Below are 18,796 nucleotides of genomic sequence, written 5' to 3' on the forward strand. Positions count from 1 at the left end.
CAAATCTAGTGGCTGGCCCAAATACATGGGTAGAACTATACATGTCGCTAGGCATGTAGGATGCCAAGGTGAATAGTGATTAACACGCAACAGGTCAGTATCAGGCAAGCAAGCTAGCTAGTAGTCGATAGAGTATGGATGCAACGTACATATCTGCGGGTAAGTCAGCTAGACATAGGGTGTGTAGTTGTGAGAACGGACGTTTGTCTCTCGGCCTCCATGGAGACCTTTTTTCCGAAAAATTCAAAATTCAAACATTTCAGTTTCAAAAAAATCTGAAAAAAAATTCTGCAAGTAAACAAGGATGTTATGTGTATGTGTGTAAAATTTCAGGATGAAATATGTTGAAATGCGACATGTACAAAAAAGACAAATTGATGACCTGGAGGATGAATAGTATCATGTGTTAAAAAGCCCCAGATTTTTCTTTTTTGCACATCCTCATTTCAACGTATTTTGCCCTGAAAATTTACACACATGTGTCTTATGCCTTCATGTGTATCTTTATTTCTTCAAAAAAAAAATGAAATGTAAATATATGAATCTCAATGAAATTTGAAATTTGAATCTAGAGGCCTCTATGGAGGCCGAGCTCTAAAGGCAATTTTTGGTGTACATGTATGTTATCTAGTAGTCAATTATATGAATGTAGGTTTTGGGCTAGCTAGGTACATGTACTGCTACTAGTAGTTATTTAAAACCTCATTTTCGTTAAGCATCAAAACACCCTACGCTGATGATTGCTCAGCTAATACTTCATACTTGTATGTCGATGGAGGTGGACATGCACGTCCATGTCCACGTCAACCGAGACGCAACAACGTGGTAAACACTAGCAGCTCGCTTGGTCAAGCTTGGCTAGCAGCCGGCTGCGCACTCCACCGTTCCTTGATTTATACCGATCGATATCGACAAGGAGAGTGATATGAGGAATAGAGAAGGGCGTGAGGGCCCTAGTCAGCTCCGTGCCAAACATGACAAACAACATCATACGAGGTTAAACATGCTACGATCACCAAAGAATTAGGGCATCATGATCTGGGCCACGGTTGACGAGTAAATTGGCCTATCTATTGACCGGCTGTTGTACGTGACCAAAAGCAAAAGCACATACAAAATAGGTTGAGAATAGAAGTTGATGAATACTACTTGGCGGAAGTACTAGCCAGTCGTCACTGCTGTACGTACGTAGTGCATCAATCCATGATGGATGCAACATGCAAGCAATCATACAAGGTGAGCTTGTGCGTGAATCAACATCAGGAGACTGCTGTGCTTTGAGGTGCTGTGCATTTGCTACTCACATGCATTCCTGCCGTATTATTCCATCATCACACTCACACCACACACATATCTCATGCATGCTTGATCAGTCCCATATATATAGCATATAACATTAGGGTGCATGTTGATTCCCGAGGATCAAAAATCATATATTTTTGAAGTGTCTATTATAATATACCAATCTATGCACCATGATAGATTAAACTAAACCGGCACCGCAGTCGCAGCTTTCTTTGAGCTTTCGTCAAGCTCGACATCATTGCCAGCGTTGACGGCACCATCGGACTTCTTGAACCTGTACCACCGCGAACAGGCCACAAAGTAGATGAGGTTGACGGCGGCGATGGCAGCGGTGACCAGGTAGAATAGGTCCACCCTCCCTTCGTCTAGGTCCTGCGCCAGCCAGTCCGGCCGCCCGTCCCCTCTGCTCGTCGCGCGATGCACCGCAATCACCATGAGCCCACTTGCGAAGCTTGCCAGCCCGAGCCCCAGGAAGAAGAATGCCCCCGCTACGCTTCGCATGTTCTCTGGGAACTGTCGGTAGTAGAACTCAATCAGACCGATGGCGGCAAATGCCTCCGACAATCCGGCAATCAGTTGTTGCGGTACCAGCCAAAAGCATGACATCATAGTCGTCCGGCGCCGACGGTGCTCCACAGCTGCCGACACCAGCATCGTCACCACGGAGAGTGCCAACCCGATGCCGATCCGCTGGAGCAAAGTGATGCCGCCCTCACGCTTGGTGAAGCGAAAAAGTGTCGGCACCATCACTCGGTCATACACCGGGATCCAGACTGTGAGCGCAAGCATTTGAAAGACAATGAAGGAGCCCTGCGGGATCTGGAAGCTTGCAGACTTGATGATCCGGCGGTCAGTTTGTGCCGCCTGGAACACGACGTAGGTGCCTAGCTGGGTGATCACCACGAAGTAGACAATACCTGACAGCCACACCGGGATGATGCGTGCCAGGCACTTCACCTCCTCCACCTGCTGCACCGTGCATAGCCGCCACGGGTTCGCCGATGTTTTCTCGTCAGAGCAAAGTACATCCTTGGTGGTTCGCATGGCGGCCTTGTCAAGGCATGTGAACTGGTCGGTGTAGGCCAACTTGGAGACGAGCTTGCTCTGGTGTGGCGGGTCAAAAAGCTCGAAAGTATTGTGAGATCGTCGGAGGCGGCGTTTGCGGGAGGCGGCAATGAGGACCTGTGCAAAGCTAGTGAACGGGCTGCCCTCAGGGCGAACGCAGACATAGAGGCGTGTGCCCATGAAGAAGAGAACGCAAGAAAGGCCCATGAGCACGGCAGGCACTGCGAGGCCTAGTGCCCAGTTGACGTCGCTCTGGAGGTAGATGATGACGGTGGCAGAGAGCATCATGGCAATAGTGAAGGTGAAGTAGTACCAGTTGAAGAAGCTGGCGATGCCTCGGCGGCCATCCACGGTACGTGGGTTGAACTGGTCGGCCCCGAATGCCAAGTTGCAAGGGCGGATGCCGCCGGCGCCGACGACGAGGAAGAAGAAGGATACCATGAGCGCTGCAAGCTGGGAGGGGGTGGGACCCTCACATTGTCCTTCGGAAGCGCATGCAGGAGGGTGGAGGGAGTGGAGCACGGCAGTGAGGGTGAGCAGGGCCATGCCGATGAATGATGCGATGGTGGCAGCGGCCAGGGTGGTGTAGCGGCCAAGGTAGGTGTCGCTGATGAAGGCGCCTAGGATGGTGGCGAGGTTGCTGGTGCCGGAGAAGAAGTTGAGTATGGTGGCAGCGTTGACGCTTTTTATGTGGTACACTGTCGTCAGGTACACTAGCAAGTTCCATAGTGTCCCGAGTGTGCCAAGCTTCTCGAACGTCTCATTCCCTGTAATAATTCATTATTTTTACATGTTTCAATAATCACTGTCCAATCTCTATTTTAATTAGTCACTAGTTGTAATTCAGCAAAATTCATCGTACAAATCCCCCTTTTTGAGGGATAGCTATATTTTCTTGAATATACAAATAGTACTGTGCATCATTTTCATAGAAGGAAAGTCAATACGCTGATACAGTGCCTTTCATCTTACAACAATAACTGATGAGATTAGCAATGACTATCATGACAAAGACGCCTTGTCCAAGCTCTAGCCACAGATGGCGAAGAGGCAGGATATAGAGATCAAGACCATGGATTCTTACTACTGCAAACTATAATTTATGTACACAAAAAACACATCATAAATTTATGTATGATATATGCTTGCAATACTTGGTTGAAATTTACCGAAATCGTATTGTCGTGTACCCCTGGTACTCCTACTTAGTAGTGTTCAGTGTAAAACAGCATACTATTTCAAGGAAAACAAACAGAAGCAGGTAGCTGGCATGGCAACGCTAACCTATGACGTATGGCATGGCCTTCCATCCGCGGTAGTTGCGGACTGGCTCGCCCGAGGACGCCTCGTCGATGGTCGTCTTCTCCATGCTGATGCCATCGTTGTCATCGTGCTCCTCCTGCTGTGGCGGCAGGTCCGGCTTAGCGGCGTCCATCTCGTACGTGCAGCAAACAGCTAGCTGGTACACGCAGGAGCTAAGTGCTAGCTGCAGCAGCAGTAGTACGGGGAGGAGAGGAGAAGAACCCGGACGTATAAATAGGCTAAAGGTAGCGAGAGCATGGGATCTTTGCTTCCAAGATACTAAAGAGAGATACGAACAGAGGTAGCTAGCAAAGTTTCTGTCTTTCACTCACTATCTGTTGAGGAAACCTGAGATACGGCAGAAAGCGACGTCATGTTTGACAGTTTGAGCCAAGATGAGGGAGCCCGGTTCACGATTTCATTTTGTTAAGCTGTGCCAGGCAAATAATTGAGGAGAGCTTCGATATTTTTGGCTTACTCCCTTCACCCTTAAAATAGTGTACTTCCAACTTTATTGAAAAATCAAATTTTTTTATGTTTGATCGTATTTATACAATAATAGACCAACATTTATACCATCAAATTAGTAGTCTTAGATTTATAATAAAATATATTTTCTGTCAGATACCTATTTTGTTCACAAGCATTGACATATTTTTGCACAAACTCGGTCAAACTTTGAGATAGTTTGACCCTCCAACAATGTTGGAAGTACATTCTTTCATGGACGGAGGGAGTAAGTGTTTCTAGCTTTCAGGGGAGGGGAAAATATCCGGTGCTTCCGGCACTCATGTGCTACGCTATCCAAGGGCTCCCGTTTAGATCCAAGGGCTCCCGTTAACTTGTGATTTTTTTAAAAGCCTCTTTCAGAGTCTGAAAATTGCGCAGAAGTCCAGCCGATCCAGCTGCTCCCGGATGCCGTTTGATCTAAAATCTAACGGTCTAGAAGTCCGTACCACGGGAGCACCTGAGTGCCCGGGTTCTCCGGGCACTCAGGTACCCGGGCACTCAGGTGCTCCCATGATACCCGGGTACATGCATGTAAGTAGGATGAGTAATTTTAACATGAACCTTCTTACCTTCTCTTTCTATATGGGAGGTAAGAAAATAAGAGTTATCCAATCCCACTACTTAATGAAATCAACGGCTCAGATCTATTATATACTCTTTTGAAAAGATGAGGTAAGAGGCATCATGTTAAAACTAATCAGTGGGCAGCTCAGGTTCGGTCAAACTACGCTTAATATAAGGATGGTGCAATTGATGACATCAACGAGTCATTATGAGGTGTGACACCTTGCCCTTTTAAAATCCAGACACCGTTGCTTTCTTGAATGATTTGGAGATTGCTCAGGACTATTGCCACTAGTAGAAAAAGGACCTAATATGAGACACATTAGTGCCGGTTTGATTTTGAGCCGGCACTAATGTGTCCATTAGTGCCGGTTTCAACGGCTAGCCGGCCGTTCTCATTAGTACCGGTTCGTGGCGAAACTTTAGCACCGGTTCGTGCCACGAACCGGTCCTAAAGAGAGTGGTGGCAGGGTGTTGTCAGTCTGGGGCCCCTCCAGCACCTTTAGTATCGGTTCGTGGCACGAACCGGTACTAAAGGTCGATGTACATAAACCCTTCGTCCACCCGAGCCACTCTGTTCTTCCCCTTTCCCCTCACTTCCTCTGTCCTTCCCCTCTCTTCCTCGAGCTCCTCACAAATTTTGCCCAGAATTTGTCAAGATTTCAAGGCCCCCATCCATTCAAATGATCACAAAGGTTAGCAACTTTGTCCTTTCAACTCTCATTTCTAGATTAGCTCTTGCAATGCTTTGTATAGTGATTAATTTGGGAGGAATTATATTTGCTAGTATTTGATTTATATGCAATTTGAGGTCAAAAATAACACTTAGTTTGCATATGTAGGTGTGGTTTACTTAGTGCCTTCTAAATCTCCGTCGTAACCACCGTCGATCGCCCGCACCGTCCCGTCGCCGGCACCACCTTGTGGTGAGGCTCTTGTTCATGAATGTTTTACATTACCAAATTGATGTTTGTGTGATTTGGATATATAGTTACTCGTATAATTATCTTACCCGTACGTTGTTTGTTATACATAGTGCCATGGTTTTGATATCCGTCCCCGTCGGCCCTCGTCCTTGTTATGATTCGGATGTGGTATATTCTCTTTTATAACTAGTTGTTGCATTTCGTGTTTATGACAAATTATGCCCATCAAGTTGACATAGATATTTTTATCTAGGGGGTATGTGAACCGGAAATTCCAACCGACCCTATTGTCGAGAGGTTAAATTTAGTTGAAAGAGAAAACAAGTATTTAAAAGAAAAATTGAAAAGAATTGAGGGGGAGAAGATGGAATTGGAGTTGCATGTTGCCGATGTCGTCGATGATCACAAGATCAAGATGGAGAAAATGAGGTTGAAGATTAGAAAGATTAGAAATTATGTCATTGATAGTGTGGCTTGGTATCATTATGTTGTTGGATCAATTGTTACCTTAGTTGCGATCTTCATCGCATTTGTTGTTGCATTTAAACTCTTTAGCTAGAGAGTTATTTGTATGTTGCATTTAATTAAGTGCTGTATATGAACTTTATGTATGAACTTGTATTAATTTGGTCTATTCGGTGTTGTGTAATGAAGATGAGCCGACAATGGATGTATGATGATCGATGCTCTCCCGAGTTCATTAATGGCGTGCATACTTTTCTGCTTGCCGCTGAGGCAAACAAGCGGGCGGATGGTTTTATGCCTTGTCCATGTGCTTGCTGTAAGAATGGTCACAATTACTCTACGTCAAGAACCATTCACGTCCACCTATTTGAGTCCGGTTTCATGCCACACTATAATGTTTGGACCAAGCACGGAGAAATAGGGGTTATGATGGAAGATAATGAAGAAGAAGAGGACGACGACGGCTATCTTGGCCATGGGTTCCCTGAATACGATGATACAACAATGGGGGAAGAAGCTGAGCCGGCAATGCATGAAGAAGCTGAAGAAGAGGCATCAGATGAGCCTGCTGATGATCTAGGTCGGGCCATTGCCGATGCAAAGAGTGTTGGAAATATGCCCTAGAGGCAATAATAAAAGGATTATTATTATATTTCCTTGTTCATGATAATTGTCTTTTATTCATGCTATAATTGTATTATCCGGAAATCGTAATACACGTGTGAATACATAGACCACAATACGTCCCTAGTAAGCCTCTAGTTGACTAGCTCGTTGATCAACAGATAGTCATGGTTTCCTGACTATGGACATTTGGATGTCGTTGATAACGGGATCACATCATTAGGAGAATGATGTGATGGACAAGACCCAATCCTAAGCATAGCACAAGATCGTGTAGTTCATTTTGCTAGAGCTTTTCCAATGTCAAGTATCTCTTCCTTAGACTATGAGATCGTGTAACTCCCGGATACCGTAGGAGTGCTTTGGGTGTACCAAACGTCACAACGTAACAGGGTGACTATAAAGGTGCACTACAGGTATCTCCAAAAGTGTCTGTTGGGTTGACACGGATCGAGACTGGGATTTGTCACTCCGTATGACGGAGAGGTATCTCTGGGCCCGCTCGGTAATGCATCATCATAATGAGCTCAAAGTGACCAAGTGTTTGGTCACGGGATCATGCATTACGGTACGAGTAAAGTGACTTGCCGATAACGAGACTGAACGAGGTATTGGGATACTGACGATCGAGTCTCGGGCATGTAACGTACCGATTGACAAAGGGAATTGCATACGGGGTTGATTGAATCCTCGACATCGTGGTTCATCCGATGACATCATCGAGGAGCATGTGGGAGCCAACATGGGTATCCATATCCCGCTGTTGGTTATTGACCGGAGAGCCGTCTCGGTCATGTCTGCGTGTCTCCCGAACCCGTAGGGTCTACACACTTAAGGTCGGTGACGCTAGGGTTATAAGGAAGACTTGTATGTGATTACCGCATGTTGTTCGGAGTCCCGGATGAGATTCCGGACGTCACGAGGAGTTCCGGAATGGTCCGGAGGTAAAGATTTATATATGGGAAGTTGTCATGCGGACACCGAAAAGTTTCGGGGGCATATCGGTATTGTACCGGGGCCACCGGAAGGGTTCCGGGGGTCCACCCGGAGGGGCCACCCCTCTCGGAGGGCCTCATGGGCTGCATGGGGCAGGGAACCAGCCCCTGGAGGGCTGGGTGCCCCCCCTTGGACCCATGCGCCTAGGGTTGGGGGGGGGGACCCTAAAGGGGGCGCACCCCATTTGCTTGGGGGGCAAGCCCCCTCCCTGGCCGCCGCTCCCCCCTCTAGATCTCATCTAGAGGGGGCCGACCCCGTTCCCCCTTCCCCTATAAATAGAGGGGTGAGGGGAGGGCTGAATACCTGATCCAAGGTGCAGCCCCTCCCCTCCCCTACACCTCTCCTCCTCCGTTGAGCGCTTGGCGAAGCCTTGTCGGAGTACTGCCTCTCCACCATCATCACGCCGTCGTGCTGCTGCTGGAGCCTTCTTCCTCAACCTCTCCTTCCCCCTTGCTGGATCAAGAAGGAGGAGACGTCGTCCGTACCGTACGTGTGTTGAACGCGGAGGTGTTGTCCGTTCGGCACTTGGTCATCGGTGATTTGAATCACGGCGAGTACGACTCCATCATCACCGTTCCCTTGAACGCTTCCGCACGCGATCTACAAGTGGTATGTAGATGCAATCCCTCTCCCATGACTTGTTGCTTAGATGAACTCATAGATGAATCTTGGTGAAACTGTAGGAAAAATTTTAATTTTCTGCAACGTTCCCCAACAGTGGCATCATGAGCTAGGTCTATGCGTAGTTCTCTATTGCACGAGTAGAACACAATTTTGTTGTGGGCGTAGATCTTGTCAACTTGCTTGCCGTTACTAGTCTTTTCTTGCTTCAGCGGTATTGTGGGATGAAGCGGCCCGGACCGACCTTACACGTACGCTTACGTGAGACAGGTTCCACCGACTGACATGCACTAGTTGCATAAGGTGGCTAGCGGGTGTCTGTCTCTCCTACTTTAGTTGGAGCGGATTAGATGAAAAGGGTCCTTATGAAGGGTAAATAGAAGTTGACAAAATCATGTTGTGGTTATTCGTAGGTAAGAAAACGTTCTTGCTAGAACCCAATTGCAGCCACGTAAAAGATGCAACAACAATTAGAGGACGTCTAACTTGTTTTTGCAGCAATTGTTATGTGATGTGATATGGCCAGAAGTTGTGATGAATGATGAATGATATATTGTGATGTATGAGATCATGTTCTTGTAATAGGAATCACGACTTGCATGTCGATGAGTATGACAACCGGCAAGAGCCATAGGAGTTGTCTTTATTTTTTGTATGACCTGCGTGTCATTGAAGAACGCCATGTAAATTACTTTACTTTATTGCTAAACGCGTTAGCCATAGAAGTAGAAGTAGTCGATTGGCGTGACAACTTCATGAAGACACAGTGATGGAGATCATGGTGTCATGCCGGTGACGAAGATGATCATGGAGCCCCGAAGATGGAGATCGAAGGAGCTATATGATATTGGCCATATCATGTCACTACTATATGATTGCATGTGATGTTTATTATGTTTTATGCATCTTGTTTACTTAGAACAGCGGTAGTAAATAAGATGATCCCTTATAATAATTTCAAGAAAGTGTTCCCCCTAACTGTGCACCGTTGCTAAAGTTCATCGTTTCAAAGCACCACATGATGATCGGGTGTGATAGATCCTTACGTTCACATACAACGGGTGTAAGACAGATTTACACATGCAGAACACTTAGGGTTAACTTGACGAGCCTAGCATGTACAGACATGGCCTCGGAACACAGAGACCGAAAGGTCGAACATGAATCGTATGGAAGATACGATCAACATGGAGATGTTCACCGATGATGACTAGTCTGTCTCACGTGATGATCGGACACGGCCTAGTCGACTCGGATCGTGTAACACTTAGATGACTAGAGGGATGTCAAATCTGAGTGGGAGTTCATTAAATAATTTGATTAGATGAACTTAATTATCATGAACTTAGTCTAAAACTTTTGCAAAATATGTCTTGTAGATCAAATGGCCAACGCTCATGTCAACATGAACTTCAACGCGTTCCTAGAGAAAACCAAGCTGAAAGATGATGGCAGCAACTATTCGGACTGGGTCCGGAACCTGAGGATCATCCTCATAGCAGCCAAGAAAGATTATGTCCTAGATGCACCGCTAGGTGAAGCACCCATCCCAGAGAACCAAGACGTTATGAACACTTGGCAATCACGCGCTGATGATTACTCCCTCGTTCAGTGCGGCATGCTTTACAGCTTAGAACCCGGGCTCCAAAAGCGTTTTGAGAAGCACGGAGCATATGAGATGTTCGAGGAGCTGAAAATGGTTTTCCAAGCTCATGCCCGGGTCGAGAGATATGAAGTCTCCGACAAGTTCTATAGTTGTAAGATGGAGGAAAACAATTCTGTCAGTGAGCACATACTCAAAATGTCTGGGTTGCACAACCGCCTGTCCCAGTTGGAGATCAATCTCCCGGAAGAGGCGGTCATTGACAGAATCCTTCAGTCGCTCCCACCGAGCTAAAAGAGCTTTGTGTTGAACTATAATATGCAGGGGATGGTGAAGACCATTCCTGAAGTATTCTCAATGCTGAAGTCAGCAGAGGTTGAAATCAAGAAAGAACACCAAGTGTTGATGGTCAATAAGACCACTAAGTTCAAGAAGGGCAAGGGTAAGAAGAGCTTCAAGAAGGACGGCAAAGATGTTGCCGCGCCCGGTAAGCCAGTTGCCGGGAAGAAGTCAAAGAATGGACCCAAGCCTGAGACTGAGTGCTTTTATTGCAAGGGGAAGGGTCACTGGAAGCGGAACTGCCCCAAATACTTAGCAGACAAGAAGGCCAGCAACACTAAAGGTATATTTGATATACATGTAATTGATGTGTACCTTACCAGTACTCGTAGTAACTCCTGGGTATTTGATACCGGTGCCGTTGCTCACATTTGTAACTCATAACAGGAGCTGCGGAATAAGCGAAGACTGGCGAAGGACGAGGTGATGATGCGCGTCGGGAATGGTTCCAAGGTCGATGTGATCGCCGTCGGCATGCTACCTCTACATTTACCTACGGGATTAGTTTTAAACCTCAATAATTGTTATTTAGTGCCAAGTTTGAGCATGAACATTGTATCTGGATCTCGTTTGATACGAGATGGCTACTCATTTAAATCCGAGAATAATGGTTGTTCTATTTATATGAGAGATATGTTTTATGGTCATGCCCCGATGGTCAATGGTTTATTCTTAATGAATCTCGAATGTAATGTTACACATATTCATAGCGTGAATACCAAAAGATGTAAAGTTGATAACGATAGTCCCACATACTTGTGGCACTGCCGCCTTGGTCACATTGGTGTCAAGCGCATGAAGAAGCTCCATGCTGATGGACTTTTAGAGCCTCTCGATTATGAATCATTTGACACATGCGAATCATGCCTCATGGGCAAAATGACCAAGACTCCGTTCTCCGAAACAATGGAGCGAGCAACCAACTTATTGGAAATCATACATACTGGTGTGTGTGGTCCAATGAGCGTTGAGGCTCGCGGAGGATATCGTTATGTTCTCACTCTCACTGATGACTTGAGTAGATATGGGTATGTCTACTTGATGAAACACAAGTCTGAGACCTTTGAAAAGTTCAAGGAATTTCAGAATGAAGTAGAGAATCAACATGACCGAAAGATAAAGTTCTTACGATCGGATCATGGAGGAGAATATTTAAGTCACGAATTTGGTACACACTTAAGAAAATGTGGAATCGTTTCACAGCTCACGCCGCCTGGAACACCTCAGCGTAATGGTGTGTCCGAACGTCGTAATCGCACTCTATTGGATATGGTGCGATCTATGATGTCTCTTACCGATTTACCGCTATCATTTTGGGGATACGCTCTAGAGGCAGCTACATTCACTTTAAATAGGGCACCGTCTAAATCCGTTGAGACGACACCGTATGAATTATGGTTTGGGAAGAAACCTAAGCTATCGTTTCTAAAAGTTTGGGGATGCGATGCTTATGTCAAGAAACTTCAACCTGAAAAGCTCGAACCCAAGTCGGAAAAATGCGTCTTCATAGGATACCCTAAGGAAACCATTGGGTATACCTTCTACTTAAGATCCGAGGGCAAGATCTTTGTTGCCAAGAACGGATCCTTTCTGGAAAAAGAGTTTCTCTCGAAAGGAGTAAGTGGGAGGAAAGTAGAACTCGATGAAGTACTACCTCTTGAACCGAAAAGTAGTGCAGCGCAGGAAAACGTTCCTGTGATGCCTACACCGACTGGAGAGGAAATTAATGATGATGATCAAGGTACTTCTGATCAAGTTACTACTGAACTTCGTAGGTCCACAAGGACACGTTCCACACCAGAGTGGTATGGCATCCCTGTCCTGGAAATCATGTTGTTAGACAACGGTGAACCTTCCAACTATGTAGAAGTGATGGCGGGCCCAGATTCCAACAAATGGCTAGAAGCCATGAAATCCGAGATAGAATCCATGTATGAAAACAAAGTATGGACTTTGACTGACTTGCCCGATGATCGGCGAGTGATAGAAAACAAATGGATCTTTAAGAAGAAGACGGACGCGGATGGTAATGTCACCATCTATAAAGCTCGACTTGTCGCTAAGGGTTATCGGCAAGTTCAAGGGATTGACTACGATGCGACTTTCTCTCCCGTAGCGAAAATTAAGTCCGTCTGAATCATGTTAGCAATTGCCGCATACTATGATTATGAGATATGGTAGATGGACGTCAAAACGGCATTCCTTAACGGGCATCTTAAGGAAGAACTGTATATGATGCAGCCGGAGGGTTTTGTCGATCCTAAGAATGCAAACAAAGTATGCAAGCTCCAACGATCCATTTATGGGCTGGTGCAAGCATCTCGGAGTTGGAACATTCGCTTTGATGAGATGATCAAAGCGTTTGGGTTTATGCAGACTTATGGAGAAGCCTGCATTTACAAGAAAGTGAGTGGGAGCTCTGTAGCATTTCTCATATTATATGTAGATGACATACTTTTGATGGGAAACGATATAGAATTCTTGGACAGCATTAAGGCCTACTTAAATAAGTGTTTTTCAATGAAGGACCTTGGAGAAGCTGCTTACATATTAGGCATCAAGATCTATAGTGATAGATCGAGACGCCTCATAGGTCTTTCACAAAGCACATACCTTGATAAGATTTTGAAGAAGTTCAAAATGGATCAGTCCAAGAAAGGGTTCTTGCCTGTACTGCAAGGTGTGAGATTGAGCTCGGCTCAATGCCCGACCACGGCAAAAGATAAAGAAGAGATGACCGTCATCCACTATGCCTCAGCCATAGGATCTATTATGTATGCCATGTTGTGTACCAGACCTGATGTAAACCTTGCCGTAAGTTTGGTAGGAAGGTACCAAAGTAATCCCGGCAAGGAACACTGGACAGCGGTCAAGAATATCCTGAAGTACCTGAAAAGGACAAAGGACATGTTTCTCGTTTATGGAGGTGATGAAGAGCTCATCGTAAAAGGTTACGTCGACACTAGCTTCGACACAGATCTGGATCACTCTAAGTCACAAACTGGATACGTGTATATGTTGAATGGTGGAGCAGTAAGCTGGTGCAGCTGCAAGCAGAGCGTCGTGGCGGGATCTACATGTAAAGCGGAGTACATGGCAGCCTCAGAGGCAGCGCATGAAGCAATTTGGGTGAAGGAGTTCATCACCGACCTAGGAGTCATACCCAATGCGTTGGGGCCGATCAAACTCTTCTGTGACAACACTGGAGCTATTGCCCTTGCCAAGGAGCCCAGGTTTCACAAGAAGACCAGGCACATCAAGCGTCGCTTCAACTCCATCCGTGAAAATGTTCAAGATGGAGACATAGATATTTGCAAAGTACATACGGATCTGAATGTCGCAGATCCATTGACAAACCTCTCTCGCGAGAAAAACATGATCAATACCAGAACTCTATGGGTGTTTGATTCATCATAATGTAACTAGATTATTGACTCTAGTGCAAGTGGGAGACTGTTGGAAATATGCCCTAGAGGCAATAATAAAAGGATTGTTATTATATTTCCTTGTTCATGATAATTGTCTTTTATTCATGCTATAATTGTATTATCCGGAAATCGTAATACACGTGTGAATACATAGACCACAATACGTCCCTAGTAAGCCTCTAGTTGACTAGCTCGTTGATCAACAGATAGTCATGGTTTCCTGACTATGGACATTTGGATGTCGTTGATAACAGGATCACATCATTAGGAGAATGATGTGATGGACAAGACCCAATCCTAAGCATAGCACAAGATCGTGTAGTTCGTTTTGCTAGAGCTTTTCCAATGTCAAGTATCTCTTCCTTAGACTATGAGATCATGTAACTCCCGGATACCGTAGGAGTGCTTTGGGTGTACCAAACGTCACAACGTAACAGGGTGACCATAAAGGTGCACTACAGGTATCTCCGAAAGTGTCTGTTGGGTTGACACGGATCGAGACTGGGATTTGTCACTCCGTATGACGGAGAGGTATCTCTGGGCCCACTCGGTAATGCATCATCATAATGAGCTCAAAGTGACCAAGTGTTTGGTCACGGGATCATGCATTACGGTACGAGTAAAGTGACTTGCCGGTAACGAGACTGGACGAGGTATTGGGATACCGACGATCGAGTCTCAGGCATGTAACGTACCGATTAACAAAGGGAATTGCATACGGGGTTGATTGAATCCTCGACATCGTGGTTCATCCGATGACATCATCGAGGAGCATGTGGGATCCAACATGGGTATCCAGATCCCGCTGTTGGTTATTGACCGGAGAGCCGTCTCGGTCATGTCTGCGTGTCTCCCGAACCCGTAGGGTCTACACACTTAAGGTTCGGTGACGCTAGGGTTATAAGGAAGACTTGTATGTGATTACCGAATGTTGTTCGGAGTCCCGGATGAGATCCTGGACGTCACGAGGAGTTCCGGAATGGTCCGGAGGTAAAGATTTATATATGGGAAGTTGTCATGCGGACACCGGAAATTTTTGGGGGCATATCGGTATTGTACCGGCGCCACCGGAAGGGTTCCGGGGGTCCACAGGGAGGGGCCACCCCTCTCAGAGGGCCTCATGGGCCGCATGGGGCAGGGAACCAGCCCCTGGAGGGCCGGGCGCCCCCCCCCCTTGGTCCCATGCCCCTAGGGTTGGGGGGGGGGGACCCTAAAGGGGGCGCACCCCCTTTGCTTGGGGGGCAAGCCCCCTCCCTGGCCGCCCCCCCCCCCTCTAGATCTCATCTAGAGGGGGCCGGCCCCCTTCCCCCTTCCCCTATAAATAGATGGGTGAGGGGAGGGCTGAATACCTGATCCAAGGCGCAGCCCCTCCCCTCCCCTACACCTCTCCTCCTCCGTTGAGCGCTTAGCGAAGCCCTGTCGGAGTACTGCCTCTCCACCATCATCACGCCGTCGTGCTACTGTTGGAGCCTTCTTCCTCAACCTCTCCTTCCCCCTTGCTGGATCAAGAAGGAGGAGACGTCGTCCGTACCGTACGTGTGTTGAACGCGGAGGTGCTGTCCGTTCAGCACTTGGTCATCGGTGATTTGAATCACAGCGAGTACGACTCCATCATCACCGTTCCCTTGAACGCTTCCGCATGTGATCTACAAGTGGTATGTAGATGCAATCCCTCTCCCATGACTCGTTGCTTAGATGAACTCATAGATGGATCTTGGTGAAACCGTAGGAAAAAATTTAATTTTCTGCAACGTTCCCCAACAAAGAGAAACTGCGCAAGTGATCTGGAGAGGACGAAGTTGCAGCGCATGTTAGAGGATCACAAGAAATTGTTGTACCCGAATTGCGAAGCTGACAAAAAAAAGTTGGTCACCACACTTGAATTGCTGAAATGGAAGGCAGAGAATGGTGTATCTGACAAGGGATTTGGAAAGTTGTTGGTAATGATAAAGAATATGCTTCCAAAGGACAACGAATTGCCCGAGAGTACGTATGAAGCAAAGAAGGTTGTCTGCCCTCTAGGGTTAGAGGTGCAAAAGATACATGCATGCCCTAATGACTCCATCCTCTACCGCGGTGAGTACGAGGATTTGAACGCTTACCCAGTATGTGGTGCATTGCGTTATAAGATCAGTCGCGATGACCCTGGTGATGTCGAGGGTGAGCGCCCTAGGAAGAAGATTCCTGCCAAGGTGATGTTGTATGCTCCTATAATACCACGGTTGAAACGTTTTTTCCAAAACAAAGAGCATGCGAAGGCGATGCGGTGGCACGCAGAAGACCGTAAGAAAGACGGAAAGTTGAGAGTACCCGCTGACGGTTCGCAGTGGAGAAAAATCGAGAGAAAGTACTGGGAGGAGTTTGCAGGTGACCCAAGGAACGTATGGTTTGGTCTAAGGGCAGATGGCATTAATCCTTTTGGGGAGCAGAGCAGCAACCATAGCACGTGGCCTGTGACTCTATGTTTGTATAACCTTCCTCCTTGGTTGTGCATGAAGCGGAAGTTCATTATGATGCCAGTGCTCATCCAAGGCCCTAAGCAACCCGGCAACGACATTGATGTGTACCTAAGGCCATTAGTTGAAGAACTATTACAGCTGTGGAATGGAACATGTGTACGTGCGTGGGATGAGCGCGGACAGGAAGTATTTGACCTAAAGGCGTTGCTGTTCATGACCATCAATGATTGGCCTGCTCTCAGTAACCTTTCAGGACAGACAAACAAGGGATACCGCGGATGCACGCACTGTTTGGATGATACCGACAGTATATATTTGGATAGTTGTAGTAAGAATGTGTACCTGGGATATCGTAGATTTCTTCCGACAAGGCATCCTGTAAGAAAGAAAGGCAAGCATTTCAAAGGTGAGGCGGATCACCGGACGAAGCCTCGCCACCGTACTGGTGCTGATGTACATAATATGGTCAAGGATTTGAAGGTAATCTTTGGAAAGGGTCCTGGCGGACAACCTGTTCCGAAGGACGCTGACGGGCGCGCACCCATGTGGAAGAAGAGATCTATATTTTGGGACCTGCCATATTGGAAAGACCTAGAGGTTCGCTCCGCAATCGACGTGATGCACGTGACGAAGAATCTTTCCATGACCCTGCTTGGCTTTTTGGGCGTGTATGGGAAGACAAAAGATACACCAGAGGCATGGGAGGACCAGCAACGTATGCACGGAAAGGATGGCATACATCAGGGTCAGGCCAGCTACGCTCTTACAAAAGAAGAGAAGGAAATCTTCTTCGAATGCCTGCTCAGCATGAAGGTACCGTCTGGCTTCTCGTCGAATATAAAGGGAATAATAAATATGGCAGAGAAAAAGTTCCAGAACCTAAAGTCTCATGACTTCCACGTGATTATGACGCAACTCCTTCCGATTGCATTGAGGGGGCTTCTACCGAAAAACGTTCGATTAGCCATTGTGAAGCTATGTGCATTCCTCAATGCAATCTCTCAGAAGGTAATTGTCGTGGTTCTAAGCCTGACAGTAGAGTGGGGGGTAGGTATTGAGAGGCAAGGTCCTAGCTATGGAGAGGCTGTAAGCACAAAGGATGTACGAGTTCAGGCCCTTCTCGGAGGAAGTAACAGCCCTACGTCTCGGTGCCCGGAGGCTTGGTCGAGTGGATTATGAGTATGTGAGTTACAAGGTGCCGAACCCCTCTGCCTGCGGAGGGGGGTGGCTTATATAGAGTGCGCCAGGACCCCAGCCAGCCCACGCAGAAGAGGGTTTAAGGTGAGTTAAGTCTGGGGCGTTACTGGTAACGCCCCACATAAAGTGCCTTTACTATCATAAAGTCTACTTGATTACAGGCCACTGCAGTGCAGAGTGCCTCTTGACCTTCTGGTGGTCGAGTGAGTCTTCGTGGTCGAGTCCTTCAAGTCAGTCGAGTGTGTCCCTTGTTGGTCGACTGGAAGGCGACTTCTTCTGAGGGTGTCCTTGGGTAAGGTACTTAGATCAGGTCCATGACCCTACCCTAGGTACATAACCCCATCATTAGCCCCCGAATGGATTGAGGCTTCGAGTGAGGAAGGAGTTGATGTCGTTTCCGATTAACTTTTGTGCCCTGGTCGCGCGTTGTCCTGGACAAAAGAATCTCTTCGTTGACAGGGAGCAATTTACCTTCAGTCGACTCGATCCATTCTATTTTTACGTCGAGTGATCTTTCGGGCTTCGATGATCTCCGAGCGACGGATCACCGGAAACACCGCGTCTGACAGACTGATTTGCTGTTCGCGGATTCCGCGGGATGCGAAATTTGGGGACGCGCGCGAAGCGGGGCGGACCGCGGCGTTCGGATGGGACGGGGCATAGACGCCTCGATCTCCGCGCCGCCTTTTTCGCCATGTATCCCGTCTGCATAACTGCTCCCAGATATGATTAGATCGACGGGCCCACCTGTCATCCACTCGGAAGGGACCTTATAAATGTGCCCGGCGAGGATTTCTGTGCTGCGCCTCAGCATTCTCTCCCTCTCTCTGCTTCCTTCTTGTCCGCCCAGCGTGCTCGCTCTCGCTCCCACACCACTTCCCTTCGCGCATTTCGCCGGCGACCATGGCCAAGGAGAAGACGGCGGCGCTGGAGCGCGCAAAGAAGGCGTCGGCGTCGGAGAAGGCGAAGGGGAGATCCACCAGCCGCGGAGGGTCCTCGTCCAGATCCCGCCTGCCGAAGGGCTGGGTCCAAGGAGACTGGATCCAGTCGACCATCACAGAGAATGACCTCCTCGACATGGCCAACGAGGGCTTGATCCCTCACGGAGCTGCGAGGCTTCCGGGGAAGGAGTGGCAGCCTCAGCCAGAAGAGGGTGAGTGTGTGCTTTTGGCCACCCATGTTGATCGTGGGTTTTCTTTGCCGCCGAGTGTTTTCTTCCGTGGCTTCTTGAATTTCTTCGGAGCGCAGCTCCACCACTTTACCCCAAACTCCATTGCCTATCTTGCTGCATTCGTGTCCATGTGTGAGGGTTTCTTGGGCTGTCGACCGCACTGGGGTTTGTTCAAACATATATTCACGTGTCGCTCTCAGACCGTGAAGAAGGCGAGCCCA

The 18,796-nt window shown here is 47.4% G+C and overlaps 1 protein-coding gene across 1 annotated transcript; it reads right to left on the reverse strand.

Annotated features, from left to right (window-relative positions):
• Window positions 1–1,404: 1,404 nt before the first annotated feature.
• Window positions 1,405–3,697, reverse strand: LOC123040161 (protein NRT1/ PTR FAMILY 2.11-like). The gene is made up of 2 exons (XM_044463091.1): window positions 3,655–3,697; window positions 1,405–3,137 (listed from the first exon to the last, which is right to left on the reverse strand). Exons 1-2 carry the CDS (start codon window positions 3,668–3,670, stop codon window positions 1,489–1,491), a joined length of 1,665 nt encoding a protein of 554 aa, XP_044319026.1. The 5' UTR covers window positions 3,671–3,697; the 3' UTR covers window positions 1,405–1,488.
• Window positions 3,698–18,796: the final 15,099 nt, after the last annotated feature.

Source organism: Triticum aestivum, chromosome 2B (genome assembly GCF_018294505.1).
Source record: "Triticum aestivum cultivar Chinese Spring chromosome 2B, IWGSC CS RefSeq v2.1, whole genome shotgun sequence".
In the NCBI taxonomy this organism is placed as follows: Eukaryota; Viridiplantae; Streptophyta; class Magnoliopsida; order Poales; family Poaceae; genus Triticum; species Triticum aestivum.